The sequence below is a fragment of the Cottoperca gobio genome, chromosome 13 (genome assembly GCF_900634415.1).
Source record: "Cottoperca gobio chromosome 13, fCotGob3.1, whole genome shotgun sequence".
Taxonomy (NCBI): domain Eukaryota; kingdom Metazoa; phylum Chordata; class Actinopteri; order Perciformes; family Bovichtidae; genus Cottoperca; species Cottoperca gobio.
Genome location: NC_041367.1, coordinates 12910318 through 12937883, shown reverse-complemented (window position 1 = coordinate 12937883; position 27566 = coordinate 12910318). Strand labels below are relative to the sequence as shown.

At 40.4% G+C, this 27566-nt stretch overlaps 2 protein-coding genes across 2 annotated transcripts; both read left to right on the top strand.

The window, feature by feature from the left end:
- The first annotated feature begins 1085 nt into the window (after positions 1–1085).
- Positions 1086–13983, top strand: igsf10 (immunoglobulin superfamily, member 10). Its single transcript, XM_029446703.1, is given in 10 exon segments — positions 1086–1288; positions 2806–2935; positions 3347–3737; positions 4400–5170; positions 5347–5453; positions 5455–7246; positions 7385–9001; positions 9146–10049; positions 11218–11584; positions 11668–13983. Coding segments are annotated over 10 exon segments (7815 nt in total). The 3' UTR covers positions 13201–13983.
- Positions 13984–24594: 10611 nt separating this feature from the next.
- On the top strand, positions 24595–27289 carry p2ry12 (purinergic receptor P2Y12). The gene is made up of 3 exons (XM_029446738.1): positions 24595–24889; positions 25183–25437; positions 25991–27289. The coding sequence occupies exons 2-3, from the start codon at positions 25186–25188 to the stop codon at positions 26795–26797; spliced, it is 1059 nt and encodes a 352-aa protein (XP_029302598.1). The 5' UTR covers positions 24595–24889; positions 25183–25185; the 3' UTR covers positions 26798–27289.
- The last annotated feature ends 277 nt before the right edge of the window (positions 27290–27566 follow it).

The window sequence follows — 27566 nt, the reverse complement described above, 5'->3', positions numbered from 1 at the left end:
AAGACAAAAATGAAACTGGGCCCCTCATGCCTGGAATGATGGTTTGTGGTTTTTATCAGAAGTAAAAAACACACACAAAAACAAAGGATTCTAATGACCCATTTGTTGGGAGAGAAGAAATTGAAATGTTTATTGAGCTAATCTGAAACACATTTCTCCATAACCATCATGACTGAATGGTGCTTTCATCGGACACAAAAGGTTTAACAAAGAGAACATATTACTATCATTGAGGGCCAAGATCAAGCATGCATTCAGGAGCTATATCTAATAAATCATATCAGGGAAGAATTTAGATTCTTCTTCTAAGATGTTTTTATGTGCCAAACATTTTGGTGGCCTACTTCTAAAAACATGTAACATTATTGTCTTGACGGCAGACCACTTCTTTGAGTATTTCATGGTTGCAGTTACTCTAGGATTACATTACAGCAGATTACAGGGGGGCGGGGAAGACCAACGTGTGCGCTCAACTGCAGGCGCGCACACAGAAGTGACTCCCGTCCCTCTGAGCCTCAGACACAGTGGACACAACTGAGGAATCACACTGGAGAACTACTGAAACTGAATGTGGACTTATTACTCTTTCATCGGGATTTTTACATTATAAGTGTAGCAGCAGCTTTTCAAGTGCGGAAAATAAACCGTAGGTAATTATTTTTTTCTTTTTACTTTAGTACAATCCTAAATATGTGTGCTCTTACTGTATCAACATTGTTTTCCTAATGCATACAAATAATATATGAATATGCAAATAGCCTACTTATGAATTGGGAATACGACATTTAAAAAGGTTGAGTGATAGGTGTTGAGTGATCTATCTATCTATCTATCTATCTATCTATCTATCTATCTATCTATCTATCTATCTATATATATATATATATATATATATATATATATATATATATATATATATATATATATATCCATCTATCTATCCATATATCTATCTATTATTGTCATTTATTTTGGAGTAATGCTTCAACTCACTGTGCTTCTCTCTCCAGGTGGGTTTCATTAATGCTTCATAACAAAGTCTAACCCCCCTTGTCCGTGCAGCTGAAGCCCCATCCCCGTGCACAATGAGTGTGTGTGGCTGCAGCGCTTCATACCTGTGGAGGTGGCTGCTGAAGGCGCTGTTGTTCTTGGCAGCTGTGCAGCCGACGAGCGGGGACTGCCCCAAATCATGCGCCTGCCACGTTCCCACTGAAGTGCACTGCACCTTCAGATACCTGACCGCAATACCTGACCACATCCAGCCAGCTGTGGAAAGAATTAACCTCGGGTGAGCTTTCACTTTCTTTGCAGCTTTTAACAGATTTGAGAAATGCAGATACTCTAGGGGAAGACTAATTGCAATTGATGGATTGAAACCACACACTGTATAAGCACAAACATGTTTAGCGACTGCCTTTCCAGACTTTAAACTAACAAAGCTAAGCCATCGCAGGTAAAAGTAACACATGTGTAGGCTATATAGGCTAATACACATTTCAAAACAACTACTGTCTTCAGCTAAATTGCCCCGTTGGTCAGTTTACTGGTGGCCAATGAAGAGCTAAAGTCCCGCCCTGTTCTGTAGCCACTAGCTAGCTTCTGTCTTTTAGTTAACTTCCAGATGTTTACCAGGGCTGTCCTACAGGTAAACTTTTTTTTTAAAATTACCTTACCTGATGTGGATAAATGATTGTCTCTTTAAGTTTGTTGAGGTGTTTCCACAGGTTACCAATTTCTTTTTTAATTAACTGATTCAAACTTTGTATACATCTTTTCAAGATAATGCACAACATACTGTATGTTATGCACGCACAGGTGTGTTCACTTACTTTGCCTGATTAGACCTGTTCTCAAGCTGTGGTAAGACACAGATGGATTTGTCAGGATAGGAAAAAAAGTGTGGGCATAGTGTACAGTCTATGACCTGATTCCCGTCTCTTTTTACCTGTCAGGGAGGAAACACTTAGACCAGTTGTATTTCTACATTACCTGTGGTGACATAATTGTAATATGAATAAATAGCTCAAAACTTCACTTATTTTTGCACCTAGGTGATGTTTTGAGCACAACTGCTCTTCATTGGACTGACCTTGCAAAATTCCCTGCCAAAGTTAAAGCTATATATATATATATATATATATATATATATATATATATATATATATATATATATATATGTGTGTTTAGAATATATATATACATATATACACAGTATATATAAGAGATATTGATCTATTGAAAGTTACGAGTTGGATACTAGTAATAAAGGATACTCATCTTTAGAAAAGGTTAATATAAATATACAATTAAATAATAATGAATATAATATATGTGAATATTTTCTAATATCTTGTCAAAGGGATTGATAATAATGCAAATTGCTAAACTGGAATCAGTAAGAAGTCTAAAGCCCAAAACTGATACCTAATATGTCAATATTAAGGCATTCAAACCTATGATTCACCCACACAAGTGTTTTCATTGATTTCTGTGATTAGACCTCTCATGACTGTATGGACATTTACAGACTGCGCTTAATCTCCGAAACCTTTTTATTTGTACATGTAAGGGCAGGACAGCTTATACTCGTTAATGTTTATTGTAAGAAAATGCATTATGGTGAAATCATCAATACTGCACCAGCATAGCTCTCTCATCTTCAACCTGAGCAGAGGTCTAATCTGGAATAGTAATTGAAAACACTTCAAATTAAACGGTTTACATTCTTCATTAACTTCCATAAAATAGTATGTGGTACATTTCAGATGATTAGCTGAAGTCTGTTTTTCATTTCTCTGTTTCCAGGTACAACAGTATAACTGTCTTGAGAGAAAATGATCTTTCAGGACTTGAGAACTTAGAGTTGTTGATGCTGCATAGCAACACTATCCACAGTATTGATGACAGAGCATTCCAAGACCTCAAGTCTTTACAGGTAAAACCATGTGTTTATAAAATATCAAAAGCATACAGTAGTGTGAAAAGCCTGCCAGTATCCCATGGTTTAGTTCAATACTTGTACATAATGACACACACACATATCACAAATGTAATTGTTACTTTCACTGATGTTTGATGTTTAAGTAATTGGATTTATAACAGATCGACTAAAAGATTAGTAGTATAACAGTACAACGTAGTTCAGTACATCAGCACCACCAACATTTGACTTAGAAATAGAGCTACATCAATTCCTCTCTGGCACAGTCCTCTCAAAAAAATAAACTCCACAAGCATCACAAAGACAGCATTGTTGTGGGGCATTATCTTCCACTTTATTTGTATTGTATTTGGATGTTGATATAATAGTCTTAAGTCAACATTCTTCTCAATCATTGTCTCACAGGTCCTGAAGATGTCCTTTAATAAAGTAAAGGAGCTCAAGAAAGAGACGTTCAAAGGCCTCGACAGTCTGCTGAGACTCCACATCGACCACAACAACATTGAGTTCATCAACCCAGAGGCCTTCTACGGCCTAACTAAACTTCAGTTGGTCCATCTGGAGGGTAACCATCTCCAGCAGCTCCACCCAGACACATTCATCACACTGAGACACAGCCAGGTGTTCAAGGTGTCCTCCGTGAGAAATATCCACCTGTCGGACAATCTCCTCACCACTCTGCCTGAGGATATCTTCTCAGGCTGCAGCCAGTTAGAGAACCTTTTCCTTCACGGCAACCCATGGACATGTGATTGTCGTATGAAGTGGTTCTTAGTGTGGGCAAAAAGGAACACAGGTAAGAAGTGAGAACAGTCTGAAAGAATTTCTAGAACTGTAAGAGAACCCCCTCTTTCTTTATTGAAACATTTTCCCAGACATATATGCAAAAGAAAACTAGATCTGAAACCTTGTGACGCTACATTTGCTAGCAGCTTTGATAAGACACATCTGGTAACTGGTAGCTAACTGAAATAGTACTTTAATAGGTCATATTCTACTTAGACTTAAAGTGGTATGTTTTTCTCCTACGAGTTAATAGTGCTTTCCCAAGAACAAAAGGCATATTTAAGGGAATTAAATATATAAGTCTTTGCAAAGACATCCCCGGAGGTAGAGATCATGTCTTCTTCTCATCTTGAGTGCTACATAAAACTCTAAAGACACAGAGAAACAAAAGTTATAGTCTCCCTTCATGACTTGGCAAATGTAAAAGTCAACTAATAAAAAAACATTTCTGTATGATGATACATACAGAGATTGCTTTTAGCTTGGAAAGGCGCTTTACAAATACAATTTATTATTATTATTATTATTAATATTATTATTATGATGATCGTTTCTGGTTCACAAGTTTTCCTGATCAGTTTTGGTTTGGCTGGCCCATAATGTGGAAATTGTAAATGTTATTTTCTCACATGCAACCAACTAAACCCTACACCTCAATTTAAATGTTTCCAGATGTGCTGAAATGCAAGCGAGACAGGAGATATCCAAGAGGCCTGCTGTGTCCTGTTTGTGTAAATCCTGCCCCTTACCACAACAGACCTCTATCCCTTCTCCCTGGTGATGCCTTCACTTGTACCAAACCCTGGATCCAACCCCATCTAAAACAGAACAACATCAGCCTGGATGAGGGGGACTTTACCCCAGTTTCACCCAAGGATTTCATTGCTCCATTAGGCTCCTTACAAATGAACCTGACAGACCAGCTTCACAATGATGCCAGTCTATCCTGCACTGTCCAGAGGCCCTCTGCTTTAGAGAACCTGACACAAACCTTGGAGGAGGAGGAGGAGGGAAACAATGTCACCATGCTTACAGCTGACATAACTACATATTTGGTGTGTAACATTGACTCTGAACACATACAGCAGCTGTGGCAGATCCTGGCAACCTACAGTGACTCTCCCATGACACTGGAGAGAGGCTTAATGCTGGCCAGAAGCCCAGAAATGGTGTACAGGTATAGTCAGGTGAAAACAAAGGACGGAGAAGAAGGAATTCACACAAACATTGAGGCTGAGATTAAAGCCTCCCCTGCATGGTTGATGCAGGGTGAGGTGAGCTTCCAGCTGGACCGTACTACTACGACTTTCTCTACTCTGCACATTAAGTACCATTCTTTGGTCAACCTACGTGTGGAAAACACATCACCTAAGAGGGACCGCTATTCCTGGACCATGATCAAGCGAAATAATCAAACCCAGACTGAGCACACTGTACTTACAGGTGAGAGTTAGAGATCCATGCTTAATAAATTAGCTAACTCTTAACTGATCCCTAAAAGTCTACTGAGCCAATTGCCCAAACAGAAAGCACTGTAAACATTTCATAACTCGTTTTATATTTTTGAATATGAAAGAAATAATTACTGTAATGAAATATTTATTTGATTTTCGACATAGGTGGTGTGGTGCAATTGAGCTGTCAAATCCAGGGTGAGCCAAAGCCTTTGTTGGAGTGGATTTTACCAGATGGAAGTAAGGTCAGAGCTCCTTACTCCAGTGACGACTAGGAGGATCATAATCACTGCTGAAGGGAAGCTCACTCTACGGGGTGCAGATGCTTCAGACATTGGCCTCTACCGGTGCATAATCACAAACTACCTGGATGCAGATATTCTTGTCTTTCGAGTGACAGTTCTGTCCCCAGATGTGGAGGAGGCTGAGGTCAATGGTGTCCAAATCTCACGGCCATTGGGTGAAAATCTGTTTTTTGACTGCAGCTTTTTAGGGAGTCCTGAGGCCTCAGTCCAGTGGATACTCCCTGACAACTCAGTACTGGACAAGTCTCAAGGGAACAGGAAAGTGTATGAGAATGGAACCTTGCTGATTCAGGGTCTCACGGCGAGGGACCGAGGATTTTATAGGTGTTTGGTTTCTAATCACCTGGGAGTTGATCTGCTGGTGTCTCAGTTGACAGTGACTGGAGAAACATTTGAAAAGGTCACAGTTTTGGACAATGAGGGTTTAGGGGAGGAAATGGAGTTCAAAGTTGACCTTAGCTTGACTGAAAACACAGCCACCCTCAATGAGATCCCCTCTTCCAGTCCCTCTGACAGAAGAATTCAGGAATCCAGGACCATAACCTCAGATCGACCGTACCCCAGACAAAGGTCACAGGGTAGAGGAGGTACTGGAGGTAGACTTGGACAGAGAAGGAAGGGGCCAGTCAGCAACAGACGCATCTGGAGTAGTAGGGTGTTTGATAAAGCTTCCAGGAAAGTGGACCCAAACAAATTTGCTGAGTTTGTGAAAAAGACACTAGATGGATCAAGAATAAAGACTGGCACAGAGAAAGAGGAGGTAAAATATGATAACTCAAATACTGGTCTTTCTGGTGATGGTGAAATTGGATCAGGTGATGTTCATAGTGAAGATCATCTCATCATTGTGCCAAGAATAGTCGAAGCAACCACAGACAATCTAAAGATAGGTAGAATATTTGGACAAGAGAACAGGCATCCTGAAACTGTGACAACCACACAGACAGGTGAGGGTGGTAATGTAGCAACATTGGAGGCACATCAAACAGTTGGCGTAGAAACCACAGTCAGCAATCATATTGATTTAAGTCAAGTGACAGAAAATACAAACACACTAACAACAGAGTCATATATGCAGTCAGATTCTACACCAATCAAGTCCACATTCACACACTATCCATCACAAAGGAGGGAAAGTCAAAGTGATGCAGCAACACCATATAACACAGTTTTACACAACGCAGGCCTTTCTAGTTTTGATGACACCACTGATTTTTATGCCTTTGAAAGAACTACCATGCAAGACTCAAACAGGCGCCCTGTCACTCTCCAACTCACTGTGACAGACACGTCACAAGAAACTCAGCTCCAGTTCTCAGGACAACTACCTGCAGAGTCAGAGACGTCCACTGGGTCGTTGCTATCATTTACCACAGACCCTCATGTCACTCCAATGATGGATGGACCAGGCCCAGTGGAGCTAGTCGTTCACACATCCACAGACCCAGAAAGCCAGACGACATTCACAGCCGTCACCACCACAGAGAGACAGAAAGATGAGATAACCTTCCACACGACCCAAACAATCAAATCCCCACGCCTGCCTGCAGGATCCACCATCATCTCCCAGCAGCAGATCCGTATCATCCCACACAAGAACAGCAGAGGAGGAGGGCGCAGGAGGACCTTCCAAGCCCGCAGGAGGATCATTAAACCCAACAGGATTAATGACATACAGTCCTTCATCAATAAACTTAAACAACCCTCAGTGAAAAAGGAAGGGAATACCACGGTGCCATATAGAATTGAACTGACCACACGTAAGTAACCTTGTTTTGTATATTCAAATGGAGCCATTGTTAAATTGTTGTTTAATTGTTTAGTGTGTGCTTCCTTAGCTGATATTGTGTATATCTGTGATTCCTTTTCATTGTTTTTTTAATTTAATTTCCCCCCAGACTGTGACTGGGATGAAGACAAAAAGAAGAAAGCAACCAGTGATCCACAGGTGGTCACACCAACAGCTCCCTCCAGTCCATCTTTACACCGAACAGAGAAGCCTACCTCTACACAAAAAACTGCAGCTTCTACCACAAACTATTACATTACTTCAAATTCCCCATTCACCCGCAAAGATTCTAGGTCAGAGGTTTCCAGCGGCTCCATAACCTCTGCTGATGCCCCTGAATTTGACCCTACAATTGATCCATTTTTGACCACAAATAGAGAACCGTCAATCTCCACCACGACCACTACTACAACTGCCTCTAATGTTATTCATGGAAGAATTCCATGGAACAGGCTGTTTGGAGGCAGAGAGAGGGGAAAGATACTGGGTAGGCTAAAGAGGCCATTCAACACCCAAAAAACTATAACTACAGCTGACACTACAACAGTGACCCCTACCACAACGCCTGCTGCTATGCCCACCACCAGCTCAAACTCCCTTTCTGAACCTGAGACTCTGTCCCCATCCAGACACACAGGAAGCAAAGAGGGCACATTAGATGAGGACTATGGAGATTTGTCCTCTGCAGATTTTGAGTTCACAACACTGCAACCCAGCTTCCTCCATCTAACTACTACTAGCCGATCCTATTACTCCAAGTCTGCCACCACTGCTGAAACACCACCAGAATTACAGACTCTACCTTCCCCCCCTACTTTCAAACCACCTTTAATTGAAAATACTGATGAAGACTTATCATCGGGGTCTGGGGGACGACCTGATAATTTGTTTGTATCCAGACAGAGGCCTGATGGGACAAGAGGACGGCAAGGACGGAGAAGGAGGCCCTTAAGGGGCAGGAGACCCTTCAAGAAACCTGCAATCACTAAATCACACCCTACTACCACAACTGAGGCTTTAACTACAACTATGGAAACTACAATGGAGACAACCACACTACCACAACGGACTGTTTCACTCTCCAAGCCCCTTTACACACCATCTAGGAAAGAGGACAGAACTCCAGTAGTTGTTTTCCCTGAACGAACATCAAAGGAGGATGCCGACTTATATGAGGAATTTGACTGGGGCACATCTAGCAGTTTACCAGCCTCTATTTCAACCAAGACACCCTTGATCCCTTCATCCACATTTACTCCAACCACCATATTCATGCCAATTACAACAAAAGGGCCTTACACAACCTCTCTGACCAAAGTCCACAGCAACATCAGACCACCAGCACAGAGGAACACCGGTAGGCCACCAGTGAGGAGAATCAGACCTACAGTACAGAGTAGTGGTGCCAGTGAAATTGCAGATAAAGACCTTGACACAATGACCATCCTGACAGCTGAGCAGGGATACACCAACACCCCTGTCACATACACCAACATAGGAACACACAATGCTATCTTGAGTGTTTATAATCATGCCACTGACAATGAAGCTACAAGTGCCAATATTGCTGGACCCACTACAAAGGTCATGACGAACAAACCTAAGATACTTGGGGGCAATGCAGCCAGCTTTACTGTCTTATCCAATTCAGATGCTTTCCTGCCATGTGAGGCTGTTGGAAACCCTCCGCCAGCTATAACCTGGAAACGCTTCTCCTTAACCACAGGTACAAAAACTATTTATTTAATTGTTTGATTTAGAAAAACAAAGCTTTTTTTGTTGTTGTTTTAAATCTGTATTTGTGTCAGTAATGTTAGAAATATTGTTTTGGTATGTTTTTAAGTGGAAATTCTCTTTCTCTCTCCTTCAGGAAGCACGGTTACTGTTAAGGGGAGGATGGGCAAGTTTGAGGTGTTGAGCAATGGCACGCTGTTGATTCAGAATGCCAACATTAAGGATCGTGGCCAGTACGTTTGTCTAGCTGAGAATAATTATGGATCAGATAAACTTCTTGTTACCCTCTCTGTGGTGGCCTATCCCTCACGCATCCTGGAGCCAAAAATGCGTGAGATAAAGTCTCATGCAGGAAACACTGTGGAGATGAAATGTAGAGCAGAAGGTCGGCCCACACCCATGATATCTTGGATCCTGGCAAACCGAACCCAGGTCAGGGGTCAAAACACAGAGAAGGGAAGGGTATTAGTATCTGCTGAGGGGACTCTGGTCATTGAGCAGGTATCTGTTTATGACAGAGGTCATTACAAATGCATCGCCAGTAATCCAGCTGGAGCTGATACCGCTACAGTTCGACTGCAGGTGGTGGCAGCTCCCCCAGATATTGTGGAGGAGAAACGTCAGCAGGTGAAAGCAGGTGTAAGCCAAAACCTGTGGCTATCCTGCACTGGCCAAGGCAGCCCTCAGCCTACTATTCACTGGGTCCTCCATGATGGGTCAATGGTACAATCCAACAGACCTGCCAGTGATACAAGGATATCAGTGTATGGGAATGGAACCCTCCACATCAAGGATGTGACTCCAACAGACAGTGGCAAATATGAATGTATTGCTACCAGCTCTACTGGCTCAGAGAGAAGGGTAGTGACTCTGACAGTAGAGAGGCAAGAGTCTGCTCCTCAAATAGTGGAGACATCCCAGCGTGTGACAGTGTTGTTCTTCGCGGACCAGCTGAGACTAAACTGTTCAGCTACAGGAGACCCTAAACCCAGGATCATCTGGAGGCTGCCCTCTAAAGCGGTAGTGGACCAGTGGCACAGGTAAACATGTCTTGATCAGTAGCAGTAATGCACATATGAATAGATAGAAACATTTACGGCAAACTTATAAGTAAAAGCTACAACAGACATTGCTAACGTTTTGAACAAAACAGAATAAACATTTCTTAATAGTTTTAAGGCCGTGCAAAACGTTGAAAAATAAGCTTTATTGTTTTCAGAAGAGTGTACTTCTTCACTTCATGATTAAGTAATTAGTCCCAATTCATGCACAAAACACCTCAAATCTATGGATTTGCATTTGGTCTGAGGCTTCCACAATTCCTAGTTTTTGGTTTCCTACATTGGTTGTTTGGGTTATCCCCCTAATGTACAGAATAATATAGTCAGTGTCTTGATGTGATGGTTACTCATCTGAATTTTTACCAACACGCTACATTAGCTTCACAACCATCTCCATAAATACTGCATATTTTTCAGTGTTCTCCAAAAGAGAACAGCTGACGCTGGAAATATTTGCTTAACAAAATAAATGACAGGATAGGTCACATGTTGATCTCCAACAGAGAAATGAGAAAGTGCCTTAAGAATAGTTGCTTACAGTATGTATTGTATCTGTTAACGATGTCTATGACCTCCCTCTATGCATGCAACATCATAGAGAAAAACAGCTGAGGACAAAAAATGTTTTAATAAGAAATGCATGACTAAGGCTAGTGTTTTTCAATTCATTGCCAAGGCCTTGGCTCAGTTTACTTGTCAGCTCATAAAATAATAATAACACACAGACACAGAGATACAATTATATGAACTCTGTGGTGGATCTATTGCCATTAGTGCAAGCTTAGCTCTCAAAAGGTATAGTGCATGAAGTAGTATTTGCAGAACTCTCTAACTACCAGTTTTATAACAGTACAGAAACTCATACATTGAAAATATTATGTGTGTCATGTGTCCTTGTCATACACTTTAGTGAATAGTGCTTACATGTTTTTGATCAATCAATCAATCAAATGTATTTGTATAGCCCAATATCACAAATTATACATTTGTCTCAGTGTGCTTTACAGACTGTACAGGTGACGACACCCTCTGTCCTTAGACACTCACAAGGAAAAACTTCCTAAAAGAAACCCCACAATTAAAGGGGCTTCATTCTGTCCTTTCCACATGCTAAGTTTCTCTAATCTTCTGCCATGTATTTTTCCAGGATGGGCAGCAGAATTCAGGTCCTGGATAATGGTACACTAATTGTTACCACTGTGAGTGATAAAGATGCTGGAGACTATCTCTGTGTGGCACGAAACAAGATTGGTGATGATCTCCAACTCATGAAGGTCAGTGTGTCAATGAAGCCAGCCAAGATAGAGCCGAAGCTCTATGGAAAAAAGCAGGTACCCTACGGTAATGACTTTAAGGTCGACTGTAAAGCCTCAGGAGCACCAAAGCCAGAGATCTCCTGGGGTCTACCAGACGGAACTGTGGTCAACAGTGCTCTTCAGTCTGATGCAAGCAGCGGAATAGGACGAGCACGGCGCTATACACTTTTTGACAATGGAACTCTCTTCCTAAACCAGGTATGTAATGGCATGTCATCTTTCTTCATTAAAAATAAATTCTAAATTTGAAAGATTTGCATCACTGTGTTATGCTTTTCCAGGTTGGTATGTCAGAAGAAGGGGACTACACCTGCTATGCTGAGAACCAGGTGGGCAAGGATGAGATGCATTTACATATCACCATAGTGACCGCTGCCCCCAGGATACGTCCAACCAGTCAGACATATGCCAGAGTGAAGCCTGGAGAGAACATCCGTTTTGACTGTGAAGCACTTGGGGAGCCCAAACCCAAAATCCTGTGGATGTTACCCACCAACGATGTCATTGCAGCATCTAATGAACGCTACCTAATGCACGTCAATGGCTCCCTAGATATTAGGGATGTGAAGCTTATTGATGTTGGAGAGTATATCTGTATGGCTCGAAACCCTGCTGGAGAAAACAGAAAAGTCTACAAGCTTGATATGGAAGGGAATCCACCAGTGATCAATGGCTACCGGCAGAACAGGACTGTAATCAAAGATATAGCCGCTAAATACTCCAGGAAATTAATAGACTGTAAGGCTGATGGTGATCCTACGCCTAGTATCACTTGGATCATGCCTGATAACATCTTTCTAAAAGCACCATACTTTGGCAGTAGGATTAATGTCCACCATAATGGGACATTGGAGATTCGTAACGTGCGGCCAACTGATACAGCTGAGTTCATCTGCATGGCGAGGAATGATGGAGGAGAGGCAGTAATGGTGGTGCAGCTTGAGGTGAGCAGTATTCTCAGAAGGCCGATCTTTAAGAACCCTTTCAACGAACGTATTGTGTCTCGTATTGGGAAAACCTCAGTTCTAAACTGCTCTGCTGATGGACACCCAATGCCAGATATCAGTTGGACTTTGCCAAATGGAACACGGTTTACTGGGAACCACCCCCTAGTTAACAATGGGACTTTAGTCATCTACAACTCAGGCATAGAAGATGCTGGGAAGTACCGCTGTGGTGCCAAGAATTTCATGGGCTACATAGAGAAGCTAATCATTTTGGATGTTGGACAAAAGCCTTACATCCTGACAAGGCCTAGGGGCATAATACGCAGTGTGTCTGGAGAACCTCTCTTCATTCATTGTCTATCGGATGGAAGTCCCAGACCCAGAATTAGCTGGACCATTCCTGGTGGCCACACTCTTACTCGGCCTCAAGTCCTTGGGCGCTACCAGTTACTAGAGAACGGTACTTTGGTTGTTCAGGATACTACTCTCCATGACCGAGGGAACTACATCTGCAGAGCGCGGAGCAATGCTGGGGAGGCTGTGCTCACTGTCCCTGTTATTATCATCGCCTACCCTCCACGGATCACAACAGTGCCACCTCCCAGTGTGAGGGCAGTGACCGGGACACCGATTCAGCTCAACTGTGCCGCCATTGGGATTCCCAAGCCAGACATCACCTGGGAGTTGCCCGATCATTCAGTTCTGTCAGCGGCAGAACAGGGCCGGCCCATGGGTAGCGAACTGCTCCACCCTCAGGGCACACTTATCATTCAGAGGCCTAAAGCTTCAGACTCTGGCACATACAAGTGCCTGGCCAAGAACCACCTGGGTACAGACTCAAAGGTGACATATGTACATATATTGTGAGAAAAAGACAAGACGGAGGGGGGACGATGGCATATGAGAATGTAAACATTAACAGACACTTGTGTCTGAGAGGTACAGTACATGTTTTCACATGTGGATTTGTGAGGATCAAAGCTTGTGGAATAATATTAAAAAGTGAGAAATGTGGATTGAAAAAATAAACAGAGCATAAGAAGAGAAACGACAGACATATTATAAGGACAGACATTTCATAACATGTTTTGTTTTTACTGTAAAAGCAAGCTGGGGCTAGAAGGTTGTTATTGTGACTTTGGAATTGGGGGTCTGGAAATTCATAGGTGGTTCTCATTTGGGGTGGTTCTCATGGGAGCAAAAGGGGCAGTCAAAATTAGTCAAAAGTAAAGTGATTTCTCTGACCAGGCCAGGCCGCACATAGGGATACTATTACAACACATACAGAGAGGGAGAAAAAAGTGTGTACCAGATTGAAAGAAAGTTAAAAACAAGGCTCCCAAGAGGCTTTTAATTCTCTTCAGACATTGGCCAGAAGTCATTGCTGTCATGACATATTGTTCTATCATTTAACAGCAAATGAAAAAGACTACAGGCAGATCAATGTATATAGTAAAATATCTTTCAAGAGCAATTCGTCAAATTACACAGTGGAAGAAAATAGATCTGTTCAAAAGAGGCTTGTTTTACACTGGATACATATCTGTATGGACAGTACAGTGCTTTTATCATATCCGGTTTCTTTATTATACTTTTTATATTTTGATGATAGATCCCTTTATGTCTATTCACAGTGCAGTTCATTGGTCAAAAACACACTATCAATCTATTGTGTTGTACACAAGAATTTACAATAATGTTATACATTATGCTAATTTGTAATAATACAGTATATGTATATCTATTTGTAGTATCTACTTTAACAAAGTATGAGAGACAAAATGAAATAAAAAAGAAAACATGGTTCATGTCTTTTTAATGTTTTTGTTGTACTATTTGATACACCAAAATCCTTTAAACTTGCATCATATATATGAATCATCACTGCCGAAGGTGCTTAGAACTATCTGTCAGTACTAGTGCTATTAACATTGCTGCTGTAATGAAGGTCATTAGGATTATCCAGTTGTACCTCACCCTACAAGAGAAGGTCATGGCTCTGGCAGCAGTAGAAATAATCATTATACACGCAGTTTTAACTCCTCAGCTGTGAAAATAGTTCTTTACCCCGCTCTTCAATGTGTAAGACCCACAGGGGAGCCTTTGATACTTTTTTGTATGATGTAGTGCTGATTTTACTGCCCTCCTACAAATTAAACAGTGAGATGAGGGAGGATGTTGACAGAAAGGGGGAACAGAGACATATACTTAAATAACAATAAATCCCTATGTAATTGATTTGAGGTAATATTCCCGTTTCCAAAGTTATATTTTAAGAAAAGATAGAAGTATCTTACATGCAATACAAAAACTTTGAAACTACATTAATAATGGTGAATTAAGAGAGTGTAGCAATGTTTGCTCTCTTACCAATAAAGATTAAAGTCATTTGTAACGGCATTTATTAAGACAAATACACCCCTACGCCTTAAGGGCAACAACTGGAAACAATTTCTCCGTAAATTGCTGCAATTTGTAATCTTCTATAATGATGCTCCTGCAAAGCCTCATAAATAACGATGTGACTTGTACTGAGGTTATATCTTTTTACAATATTTTGGAAAACGAGAGAAAGCTGAAAAACTACACTAAATAAAGGAAAGGATGTTCCATGAGATGAAATCGTAGGTTAATATACACGTTTAAATCTTCTACATTGTATGTGAATAGGGCAAATTAATTCTCTGAATATTCTTTTTATACTTGGCTATGTGCCATATCATAAAATGTCTTTTCCACAGTCTCTTCCCGATGCTGAAGTATGAAGGACAGCTTTATTCGTTAAGTAATTAATTTAAAGTGGCTTCCAATAACTCACAGCTGCATTATAATGGAGACTCAAAATAAGAGGTCAGTGGTTCGTCCTCAAGTGTATACGTTCCGATAAAAAACAGTTTTTTTCCAAAGTTCAGAGCCAGTCTACAGCAGTGTGATATGACCCAGACAGGTATGGGGAGAGAGGGAATTGTCTTCCATAAACTTTGGAATGCAGGCTGCTTTCTCCATCATCTGAGAGAAAACTGCTTCATATGTGAGATGGGTGACAACCACACACAAATTAAACTAATCAAGTAATGTCTTTAAAAAAAACACCACATATATTTTATATATATTGCTCCTCAACGTGAAAGGTCCTCATTCGCACCATGTGCCCTCTGTGGATGGTGAGTTTATTTGTTTGGTTCTGGTTTTGTGGTTCATGTTTGGATAACGTCCACTGACTTGGATATTTACGAGGATTTATGTTATTTTCCCATTTGCTCTTTTCCTCCTGGGTGTTCAAAGGAAAAGAGTTGAAGTTCAACACGTACTGTTTAAAATATGGTTTTATAAGAGGCTGCTGAAAGTGTGTTTCTTTGTGCGAGTGTCACCTTTACCAGGTCAAATACACTGCACCTCTGAACCCAATTTCTGGGCACAGATGTTAAAGTGAGACATGTTAATATAAAGAACTGCACTCCTACAACCATTTCACAAGATGAATAAACCAAACCTGTTTTTACACTAGATGAGGTAGGTAAAAGTATGGCCACTCCTTGGCCACCTCGAAGATTGTGGAAAAACAGAACAAATCTGCACAGAATCAAAAGACTACTTTGTGAGAAGATTGTCCTCATTACCCCACAGTTCACCTTCTCCACGGGACTCAGCACAAGTTAAGTTATATTTCCTGGAAGCCGCTCGATAATTTTCACTTATATTTACCTTATTTCTTTTTTTTCTGGATTCAGCTGCCAACTTAACATTATACCACCAAGATAGTCTTTACCTCAACGTAGTCTCTAAACTATGCCCAAACTGTAGCGAACGTTTAACAATAGATGCTTTGTTTAACCAGCACCTCCTACCTTAGTATTCTCCATGTTTCCATCCAACAGTAAGGCTGTCCATCTCCACTCCGGGAACCGATGGGACGTTAGATCTGTTCAGTCACTCAATAAATCAATGAGTTTAATGTGTTTAGTGTATCAGGGTTTTTATCTTATACATGATATGCACTTTTTACAGCAAAGTGAGTATTGAGTTCTCAATATGATACTGGATTGTTAAGGTCGATACTGATGTCATACCTACTTATGAAACTGAATGTGCAATGTTGTCATAGTCTGTGTGTGGGCAATACCTGAATGAGTAATGAGGAAACTTAGAGCTGAGTGAGAAAAAGTGGAAAGGAAGGATAAAGTCCACAGTCGGTAGACGAGAGAAACAAGGGACGGGTGAGACATATTTTTGGTCTGTGGCGTAAATTCCATACTTAAACTTGAACACTAGCAGCTTGAACATGGAAACTGAGATCTCAAGAGAGGACTGCTGGGAGCCGACCAACAGCAGTCTGAGACAGTACTTCTCTGTTAGCTCAGAGAGTCTGTCTTATTTCTTTGATGCTGCAAACCTGGCAACAGGTAAAGTCCTCCGCAGACTGAAGTGCAGCACCTACTTCATCTTTTGATGCAATCCAAGTCTGTAGGTAGGAAACTCTTTGCAAATAACCAAAGTCGGTCTTTCCGTTTCACTCGCGGCCTTGTTGTTGCACACATACGTTTGCTGGCACAGTAGATCGCCGTCTCTCTCAGTACCTGTGACGATGCTGGAATTTCACACCAGCTTTGCAGAATCCACACATCCACCTTCCAGCCACAAGTAAGACAGATTCCTCTTTGCACCTCTTTCTCAGGTAGGATCTGTCATACGATGCGATGGTGGTTCCAAGTTTCTTAAACTGTTTCTTCTCAGCAAAGGACGCAGTTTTACAGAGAGCACAACACGTTGGCCATTAGTAAGGGAAAGGGAAGTATGTGGAAGTCATTTGTCGCCTCGCTCCCGCAGTTGCATTTAAAATTTATACTGGGACTCTATATATGAAAGCCCTCAAGGCGTTTCTCTTACTCATATATCACCTGGAAGTTTTAAAAGTGAGCCTTTAAGCCCTATAAGCCAGGTACAGTATAAGAGCCAGGTACAAGGACAAAGGTGCAATCATAAATCAACTGACGTTAGCCATAAATTGTCCAAAGCTTTCAGTAATTGTATACTGTAACCATTAAATGTAAGAGGGGCCTAATAAATAAAATAACAAAAAATATCCAACATGGCACACAGATTTTGTATGTATGTTTTAAAGTATTGGAAACACTTTTTAATGGGACCACATCCGTCCGTTTCTGTCCTGAGGGCAGTGGAAGTATGTCAGAAGGGGGTTCTCCGATCTGATCGGGTCCAGATGTGGTCCTTTGGTCCCCAGAGAGTAACCAGGTGGACTGGTGGAGCCCACTGCTGTATACCTAACCTTCCTCCCTTCAGTCACACAAACACCAAACTAAAAACATCAAAGCACTTCTAAATTATTGAGTCCCAAAGGGGGGAAAGCTTTTAAACAAGCCAGCTCACCCAATTAGGCTGCATCAACAATGTGGTACTGCTACTTTACAGCAGAGGTTGATGTTTCTGTCTGACAGCTTTAGCTTTTCCAGGAAACTTTTCAAGTTCAATGATGAATTAGTAAAGATAAGTGGGATGGGATGTCAGTAGGAACTTGGGGGTAAATAAACTTCTAGAGGGCAGAACCTCCCCGGGGGATTTGGCATTAATGTCAAAATCTACGACATTAGCTTTGGTCAGCCTTTTCGTTTCATTGAGGCCTGTAAATCTTTGCTGAGATGAGGGAACAATGTCAAACTCCTCTCCTCTTGTGGGAACAAGCTGTTCTGTATTCCTCCTATTTGAGTGGTTTCCCATACTTTTTTTAAATGTCATTGTTTAGAGTGCAAGAAAACAAAGCTCAAGTTGAAGGGCTGTTGTGAAAGAGAGTCAGGAGTTTGCAAATGACATTCCTTCACTCAGAGACGTCCTGGGTCAGCATTTCCTCTGTGCTTCTGGAAGTTTAATTTACCACTCTGTAGTCAATGTGTAATTTAGATGCAAAATGGAAGAGCTGTAAAACGGCTGAGGAAACACTAAACACCTATAAATAAAAAAACGAGACAGGAGCAGGAGTCTGCATAAAAGCCTTCTTCCATTTACGTGCATATGTATACAGACCTTCTTGTGGAAATGTGTTTTCCGTGATCTAATTATCTGTTGTGCTTTAAATTACAATATATTAGCCAAATACACACTTAAACCTTGAGAATGTATACATCTAGAACACAGTAAAATCAAAGTCTACGGAGATTGTGTTTGTCAACTTCATCTTCACACTGAGATAAGTTTACCCAGACAAATCATGCAACTGTGTACCCTGTTATCCTGAAAAGCAACCAATAGATGGCATCAACAGCTCTAATAACCAAACTGTATCTGTTCTATTATTCTAAATTATTTAGGATTTAAATATGAAAATCTTTGAATAACATTATACAGTGCCCAAGTAACTAAAACAGACATGAATTGTGTGACACGAAAACTTGTTAACGGACTCACAGGTTTAGTTTCTACAGTGAAGTCATGGCATTCATTTAGACCACCTGCTGCTGCCTGTCTGCTCTTCATAAATGTCTTCATGGCACCTAGCAACCTCAGATTCCACAATGACATCGCAGGAGCTCATTATAGCTCCCTGGTTGTTACTGAGGTCATGTTCGCTACTTGGATTATAAAAGTTGCTCTAGATATTCCCTAAAGCAGTTTCCTATCACATCATGTTTTGACATATTGTTTTAAATCTAGTGTTAAGGAAACACTGTGCATTATTCACGTTTACAACTTTTATCAACAACTGTGTACTTATACTACTGTTATTCTATTTAATTAGTGTGTACTCGTCACTTTACTTTCTTGTTATTTTGCTGTAACAACGTAAATTTCCCCGCTGTGGGACTAATAAAGGATTTCTGATTCTGATTCTGATTCTGATTCTGAAACAGTTGGAATGGCTTAGGGTTAGGGTACAAACAAATAAATGCGTTTCAAGTATGTCACCAGGCCTTGAGCAGGAAGTCTTGGACCGGATATCCATTGGCTACACCTGAACCCCCAACATGTATTAACAGCTGAAGCTGACACCTTCTGCCTTGTCCCTTGGTCTATCTGCTGAGCACACAGTGACACCCTGTCAAATATGCCTGGTATCCTACACTGGACAGCCTCTCAAAGGGAGCTGTTGTCCCTCTTTTTTTTCAATATTCATGCCACAGCTCTGCATCCTGCTTTCTCAGGCAGTAGGGCAAGGGGTTATCAGACAAACATCAACACCCTGGATGAGAATATAAAAGAGGAATGCCACTGCTGACAGGTGCCAAGAGGCACTCTCAAAGTGTTCCTGCTTTGGTTTCATTGCAGTAGCAGACGGAGCTTTTCCTCATTACCAAGCTGATGTCTGACTGCACAGACATCACCACAGGGTAGTGGTGCTTTGAGTTAATCTGCTTTAAATTCATTTAATTTGTAAAGTTGTTGTGGGCATGAACACAAATTCCTTTGATAAGTGTCACACTGTTAAATGTATTTAAACATGCGTTTAGTGATATTTTTGGAAGCCTAAAAGCCGTAAACAAAACATATATTCATGTTCTAAAGTTGTTATGGTCAGTTTGTTAGGCAACAGTTGCCTAATTACACATCCAGCAGACACAGAGCAACATTAGCATTCATGTGGAGTTGTGTTTCTATCCATCTTAAAAATGTAGGTCAAATATCCACTAGCTATTTTGGTCTTGACCAACTCCTGAGGAAAATATCTGGCTCTTTAGCTGCTAAATGCTGCAATATGTTCACCAGAAAATTATTAACTTTGTCCATCTGAAATTTGGAGCTGGGTTGGGAGTGTACAATGTGTATTTCACAGCATTTTAGCTGAAGATAGCTGTCTCATGCAGCCAAAAACAACACTGATGAGAGCAGTGGGAGTGAACCAAAACAAAGTTTTGGAATGTGAAACACTCCTGAGGAGAACTGTAAAAGTGGGTGATATTTGTGAGTTTCTCACTATCAATTGTCATATCACTTTGTGATTGAACAATTCTTAATATTAAAATAGTGATTATTGCAACTTAAAATCTTTGTATCAACGACGGATAAGGATAAGGTAAATAAAATGACCATTAAATCTTGTATTAGTGGGGTTAGGGTTAGGGTTAGGGTTAGGGTTAGGGTTAGTGAAATTTGTGATTTGTGAAAAAATCACTCATGTAAGCCAGGCAGTGTTTAGTAGGTCATTCACTGATGGATATGCCAGACCCAAGAGATGAGCAGTGATTTGTAGCAATACCCAAACAAAAGCAGTTGCTAGGAAAACATCTATGAGAGCTATAAACTGTAGCTCGGGATGGAATCAACGACATCATTCATTGGTAGAAACTAAAGCCCTGGAGCCAGTTGGACCCTCTGATGTTTGTGTGTGTGTGTGTGTGTGTGTGTGTGTGTGTGTGTGTGTGTGTGTGTGTGTGTGTGTGTGTGTGTGTGTGTGTGTGTGTGCAGTTTTGATGTAGACGGTCAACACACCCATATTGGACACATGGGGCTCATGAGAAATGAAGGAATTTACTTAAGTCAGCAGTTACCTAAAGTATGTAGAGCCCTCACAGCGCTCTTAAAGAAATAAAACTAGCAGCTATAGTGGGACAAATAGACCATTTCAATAAAAAAATATATCATCAGCGTGGAATGATGCTTTACAATCTTATGGTGCATGACAGCAAATGTGATTTCATCCTCAATAAAAGCTAGAAATACTGTAGCTCATACTATTTTTAGTTATACTCCTCCTTCTTCACTTCCACACATATGAGCTGCATTAGATTTGTCAATGTGAATAACCATATGGGAGACAGACCCACTGGAAGCTACACTGAACAGCACACCAGCAGCAGTAGCCAAAGAAACCTTACACTGTCAAAACAAAGTGTGGCCCACACATTTCAACTATCCGAGTAGAAGCTAATTTGAAAGCCTGCCAATGGAAATGTACACAAGTAAACATTCATACATAAAGACAAAGACAGACACAAACAAACCACAATCAAGGACCACCCTGGATATATCTCTCTCTCTCTCTCTCTCTATGTGGCTAAGTTCCTGTCTTACATCTTTCTACCTGTCATGATGATAACATGATCAACCATCCAACATTTGTAAGGGTCAGGGGTCACAGTTCAGCCGTATCAACCAGGCTTTTCAGACCACAGATGTTACAGATCTGTGTCTGTTATTTGCTTGATATTTGCCCTCAAACACCAGGGTTTCTTTCCATAACCTTTTCCCTAACCTCATCCTCACTGTTGTGATAAAATAACCTCCAAAGGCCACGGAAATACTTGGTATTTTTGCTCAAAGCAGGCCTACTGAATGAAATACTTCACGTGCAGAGAGGAAATGAAGGTTCTCCCCCTTCACTCTCCAGCTACATCATCACCACAGGGTGAAACAAAATGCAAGACGATGACTTAAAGGTCAAGGGGTGACATGGGAGGTGAGGAAAGCAGTGCACTTACAGAGAGGGAAAAGCATGGACGTGTACATGTGTGTGTGTGTGTGTGTGTGTGTGTGTGTGTGTGTGTGTGTGTGTGTGTGTGTGTGTGTGTGTGTATGTGTGTGAGTGTGTGTAGGACAGGGTGTTGAGAAGGCTCAGAGGGGTTTAAATGGAAATTCAGTCAAGTCTTGTGTTACGTTCTTTTTATTTCCTCCCCTCACTCCCTTCTTCCTGTCTGTCTGAGAGGGAGCTGACAAAGATTACTTTGTGTGTGTATGGTGGTGGAATATGGTGGAACTTTGCCTGTGTTTGCATGTGTGTCTGCAACTGTGCATTCACACACTATTTGATTATGCCTTTGTGTAAATGATTAATGTAAATTTAAAACATCATTACAAGAGGTAGGATTACACAGTGGCCTTTGTCCTGGAGAAATCTGTGATTTTAGAGCTTGATTTCCAAAACAAACGTAAAAAAAACAAAATTAATCATTTGACTAACTCATGTCAGACCTGGGGCGAAACCCTTGAAATTCAACAGACAAGGAATAGAAGCAAAAGAAAGGGAGTAAAGTGGAAAAATAGAAAGATGGCTAATAAATTGCGCAGATAGTGTTAAACTGAAAAGCAGCAGTGTAGCTGTCGAGTTCTCTCAAGGAGAGTGCATGCTTGACGCAGCTCTGATCAGATCCAGATGTGCAGAGATCACAGCTGTGGGAAACATGACTGCATGTAAATATGGAGTATTGGAAAGTCCACCTCATGTAGTGTATATGACAAACTTTAGGCTGATGTGATGATATAAACAAGAGGATGCACATGTACGGACACATTTAGATAAGCATTTATTTAGGAAATGAAAGCTGCTGGCTTTGCCAATCTTGAGCCAGACACAGGAAGTTGAGGCATTACCATGCTAACGGCTGGCACTCACTAGAAAGAAGGGCAGGAGGCCATGAGGGTCATGTTAGAGAGAAATACATACCAACATGTGTTGAAATCTATACTCAATTTTTCTAAAATATTAACAATTTAAAAGAAAAGAAAGTGTTCCACTTGGAAATGTGAACTGAAACACAACCGAGGTCATATCATACCATAAAGAAAACACACCTCTCACCTAGCCACCATATAGTTTGATATTTTTTTCTTGTTATTCAATTTACTTATGTGTCTTCCTATCCTATTCTATCTCACATTTCATTAGTCTTGTGCTTCAACATTTAGAGGTCATAGTGCAATAAAAATGTGTATTATCTTTCTTGTGATTCGCCCCAGATTATATACGTAGAATATCATCCCAATGTGATGAATCCTGCATTCTGCAGCAGAGCTGGCAAAGAAAATGAACGAAATTACTCTTTTTGTTTAGTGAGCTTCATCAGCTTTATATATATTTATATATATTTTGGGGGAATAAAAGATTTACAACTCCCAATAATCAAAAGACCCAATTTGTTTAGAGGTTTAATCTGGACCCGGGTATACTGAGGCAAAATAACACTTGAATTGAGCAGCACTATTCTGCAGCAATATTACACCGAGATGGTTGACGTGACAAAGCCAAGCTTTTTTTGTTAGGTACAGTAATAAGCCACAGTGTGTCTTAACAAACAAGAGTATACAGAATGTTGCATATGTCCTTACTTCGGACACTGTAAAAAACTTCTGGGTGAAATCAGTTTTTTGTGTTATCTTTATGACTTTTGGACAGGACGGTGTCTACTATAGGTATAACAGGCAACAATTTGGGGAAGTTTCCTCATACTCTGTCTGCCAGAAAGAGGTCAGAGGGTGAAACCACTGAAATGGGAACAAATGTCTGTTTCACAACATGGACTAAGTTTTAGGGACCTTGTGGTAGAAAAACAATAAAACCAACATGATCTCAGTTGGCATTAATTTGAAAATATGAACAGGATTGTGAGCAAAGGGAACATTTGATATCAGTAAAGCATCTGCCAAAAACTATTTCATATTTATTCCACCTTGGAACATAAGGTTTTACTGCAATATGCTTCCAAGCTGTTTGTTTTAAAGGAATTGTATTGTATTGTATCAAAAGTCTTCTTTGTCTTTTTCCTGTGTTGATCACTTGAGAATGTCCAGAGTGTTTTCTTGCTAGTCACCCAGTGCATGCTGGGATAGGCTGCAGTTCACTTTCACCCTGAAGAGGAACAAGATGGCATAGAAAATCAAGAAGAGGATGTTTTTCAATGACTCATGATGTGACAAATTCTTTTTTTGTCGTAAATGACCTCGACTGTTGGTAGTTTCCTACTTTTGAATATCTGGAATCAGCACATCACATTATAATTGCGCAGGTAATTCACGCAGATGAACAGATGTCAGGTTAGTGTGATTGCAATGCATTTATCCAATAATAACAAACAATGACAGACGATCAATTGATTTTACTCATGTTGTATATTTCTTTAAATGTGTATAGACTACTTTCAACTATAGGATTACATGAATCATATAAGAAAACATGCGTAAAAAATCTTATTTAGCCACTCTATGAAATGATGCAGAAGCAGTGGAGATTACATAATAATCGTTACCAAAAGTAAAAAAAGATAAAAGTAAACAAATGAGCTTGCATCACATTTTAAAAGAACAGTGAGGGGCCATACATTTATAACATCTTAACACTTTATTCCAAACAACTCATATCAGCGAGTCCACCATAGAAGCATGTGTGCAACAATAGTTCAGAAGATACAGTGGTCTTTATAATTAGCTAGATATTGATGATTTTGTCCCTTGTTGTTGTTCATAAGATGTTTCCTGCTTGTGTTTAACTTGGTGTTTACCTGCTGCAAATCAATTAATACACCGAACTGAACTAAAGTCTTCGTGTCAGTTAAAATAGATCTAGAAAGTCTGCAGCCTATCCTCGTGACAGGAAAGAGAATGGAGAAGGAACAGAGAAATACTTCCTGTGACTTAAGTATCACTGACCTACACACACACACACACACACACACACACACACACACACACACACACTTTTTTGTAACATAGAAACTGGACAAGACAGAAGGTCGTGTCAGCTCACATTTGTACTGAATACAAAAGAGAGACGGAGCAAAGAACTGCACAGGGACGTTGATGGGACTTCACTGACACACATCAGCATAATTAACAGGTCAGGCAAATAGTCAGATACAATGTAAATGTAATTAAACCGCCATACATTCTAACTTTAGGAATGTCATACTGTTAAGTGTTTTGTCTCAACATACATGTGCACATTATATCTGCAACATTGCAAGGCCGTTATCTCGTATTGCTTTATATTGTTCAACTTGTTATGTGTGTAATGTGTGATTATATTAATGAATTTTAGGAGTATTGGACTTAACTGTTCAAGTGTTGTTGGTATTTGTGTTTGTTTACTTTGAGAACATATTGAGAATAACTTTCTCTCGTATGTTTTAGATCATGGAGAGAAATGCAACTTTCCCCCTGTTCTCTGGAAATCACAGCCTCACCAACAGCACTTGTTCCCGTGACAACATTTTGAAGACGGTGGTTTTCCCTGTTCTCTACTCCTTTCTCTTCCTGATGGGGCTTTTGCTCAACGGCGTGGCTGTGTGGGTGTTTTTCCGAATCCCTTCGAAGTCTCACTTCATTATATACCTGAAGAATATCGTGGTTGCAGATGTCATCATGACCTTCACGTTTCCTTTTAAGGTTTGGTTTAACCGGTACCATTTAACTTTAATGTTTTATATGTTGTAACTTATGGCTTTATTAGTAGTTATTAAACCAAATACGTTTTAGGTCATTAATAAGAGGAACATTTTGATAGCTAGGTTGTGAATTATCTACATTACAAACATACATTTTGACCTTACAAATGTTATTAGTCATTATTTAAGGGTCATGAGTTTCTCAGTTTCTAATATGCCTTTAGCAAAACCTTTTATAATCCATTAAGTCCTCAGTTTTAATTCTTAATAAAAAGTTAATGAATGGATTGTGCGTCAGATGCCCTGCAGCTTAAAAGATAAAGTAAGTGTCCTACGAGAGAAGGATTATCCCTAGTCAGAAAGATTTCTCATAACTTGGCAGCCCTTTTTCTTGAGCTATAAAGCATTATTAAATGAATAACACAAAACAATTCAAAAACCCTTTATAAATAGTTCATTAGAAGGCTGTTAACTGATCAATAAAGTATACTGTATGGCTTGAATCTGAGCGCTCAGTGCTCAGTCTTTTACATTTGACTGTTGTGTTTCTGCAGGTGTTATCAGATTCCAACATGGCTTCCACTGGGCTGCGTATATTTGTGTGCCGAGTCTCCTCAGTGCTCTTCTACCTCACCATGTATATCAGCATCCTCTTCTTCGGCCTCATCAGCATCGATCGCTGCAGAAAGACCCTCAAGCCCTTTAGGGGTACTAATGCAGCCCGGTTGGCCCGTCGCAAACTTCTTTCGGGAGCCATCTGGACCCTTCTGCTGGCTCTCTGTCTGCCCAATGTGATCCTGACAAGTAAAACTCCAACGTCTCCATATTTCAAGTGCGGTGACCTGAAGACAGAGGCTGGGCTGTACTGGCATGGGGTAGTCAATCATGTCTGTCAAGTTATTTTCTGGAGCAACCTGGTGACTGTGATAGTATGCTACACCCTAATCACCAAAGAGCTGTACAGATCCTACTCCCGCAGCACCGGAGGGACTATATGTCGAGCACCGAGTGGGGCATCAACTCGGAAACCCCATCAGGCCAAAAGAAAAATGAGCGCTAACGTGTTCCTGGTTCTGGCAGTGTTCTTCGTGTGCTTTGTGCCGTTTCACTTTGCCCGTGTGCCGTACACCATGAGCCAGACCCAAGGGGTTCTCTTTGACTGTAATCTCAAACTCTTCTTCTTTCAGCTGAAGGAAAGTACGCTCTTTCTCTCATCATTAAACGCTCTTCTGGATCCGCTCATCTACTTCTTCCTCTGTAAGTCCTTCAGGACCACCCTGTTCAAAACCCTGCAGCTGCCTCCTGGTACCTGTAGCAGGCTAACAGGGAGAGGGTCAGACACGGATACAAGCAGCACTTAACTGAGAGACTCTGGACAAGACCACTGGACCACTGGACAAGACTTTTACAATATAGTATCTGCACGTTCTGTGATGATGTCCTGTTTTTAGATCAAATCCTAATTCAGTTTTGTTTCTAAGCATTCATAATCAACATTTTTTACTTATAATATCCTCCCTTTAAAAGCAGTTTAAACATTGTAAATTAAAGTAATTAACTTCTATTTTATTCTCTGTGGAAAACAGACAGTAATATTGCCACTAAGACAAATTATAAACATGGATACAAAGTGTAGCTACGTCTAACCCGAAGAACCGACACTGCCATGTTTTTCTTTCAGTTCTCTATTCCACTTAATAACAACATGTAGTTCCTACTCCTAATCCTTTTCATACCCACTATTGAATGAAGACATTTTATTTACAAACTGAAAATAAGTCTATATCCTGTCAAACTGTTGTTGCTGTTATTGTTTCATGTTCATAAAGGTATTGTTGTTTGGTTGTATTGACTATTTTGGTATTTCGTCAAGATAATCATATATATAAATGTTTGTCTGCATACATTCTTACTATCTAAGTAAGTAAGTAAGTAAGTAAGTAAGTAAGTAGATAAGTAAATAAGTAAGTAAGTAAGTAAATAAGTAAGTAAGTAAATAAGTAAATAAGTAAGTAAGTAAGTAAGTAGATAAGTAAATAAGTAAGTAAGTAAGTAAATAAGTAAGTAAGTAAATAAGTAAATAAGTAAGTAAGTAAGTAAATAAGTAAGTAAGTAAATAAGTAAATAAGT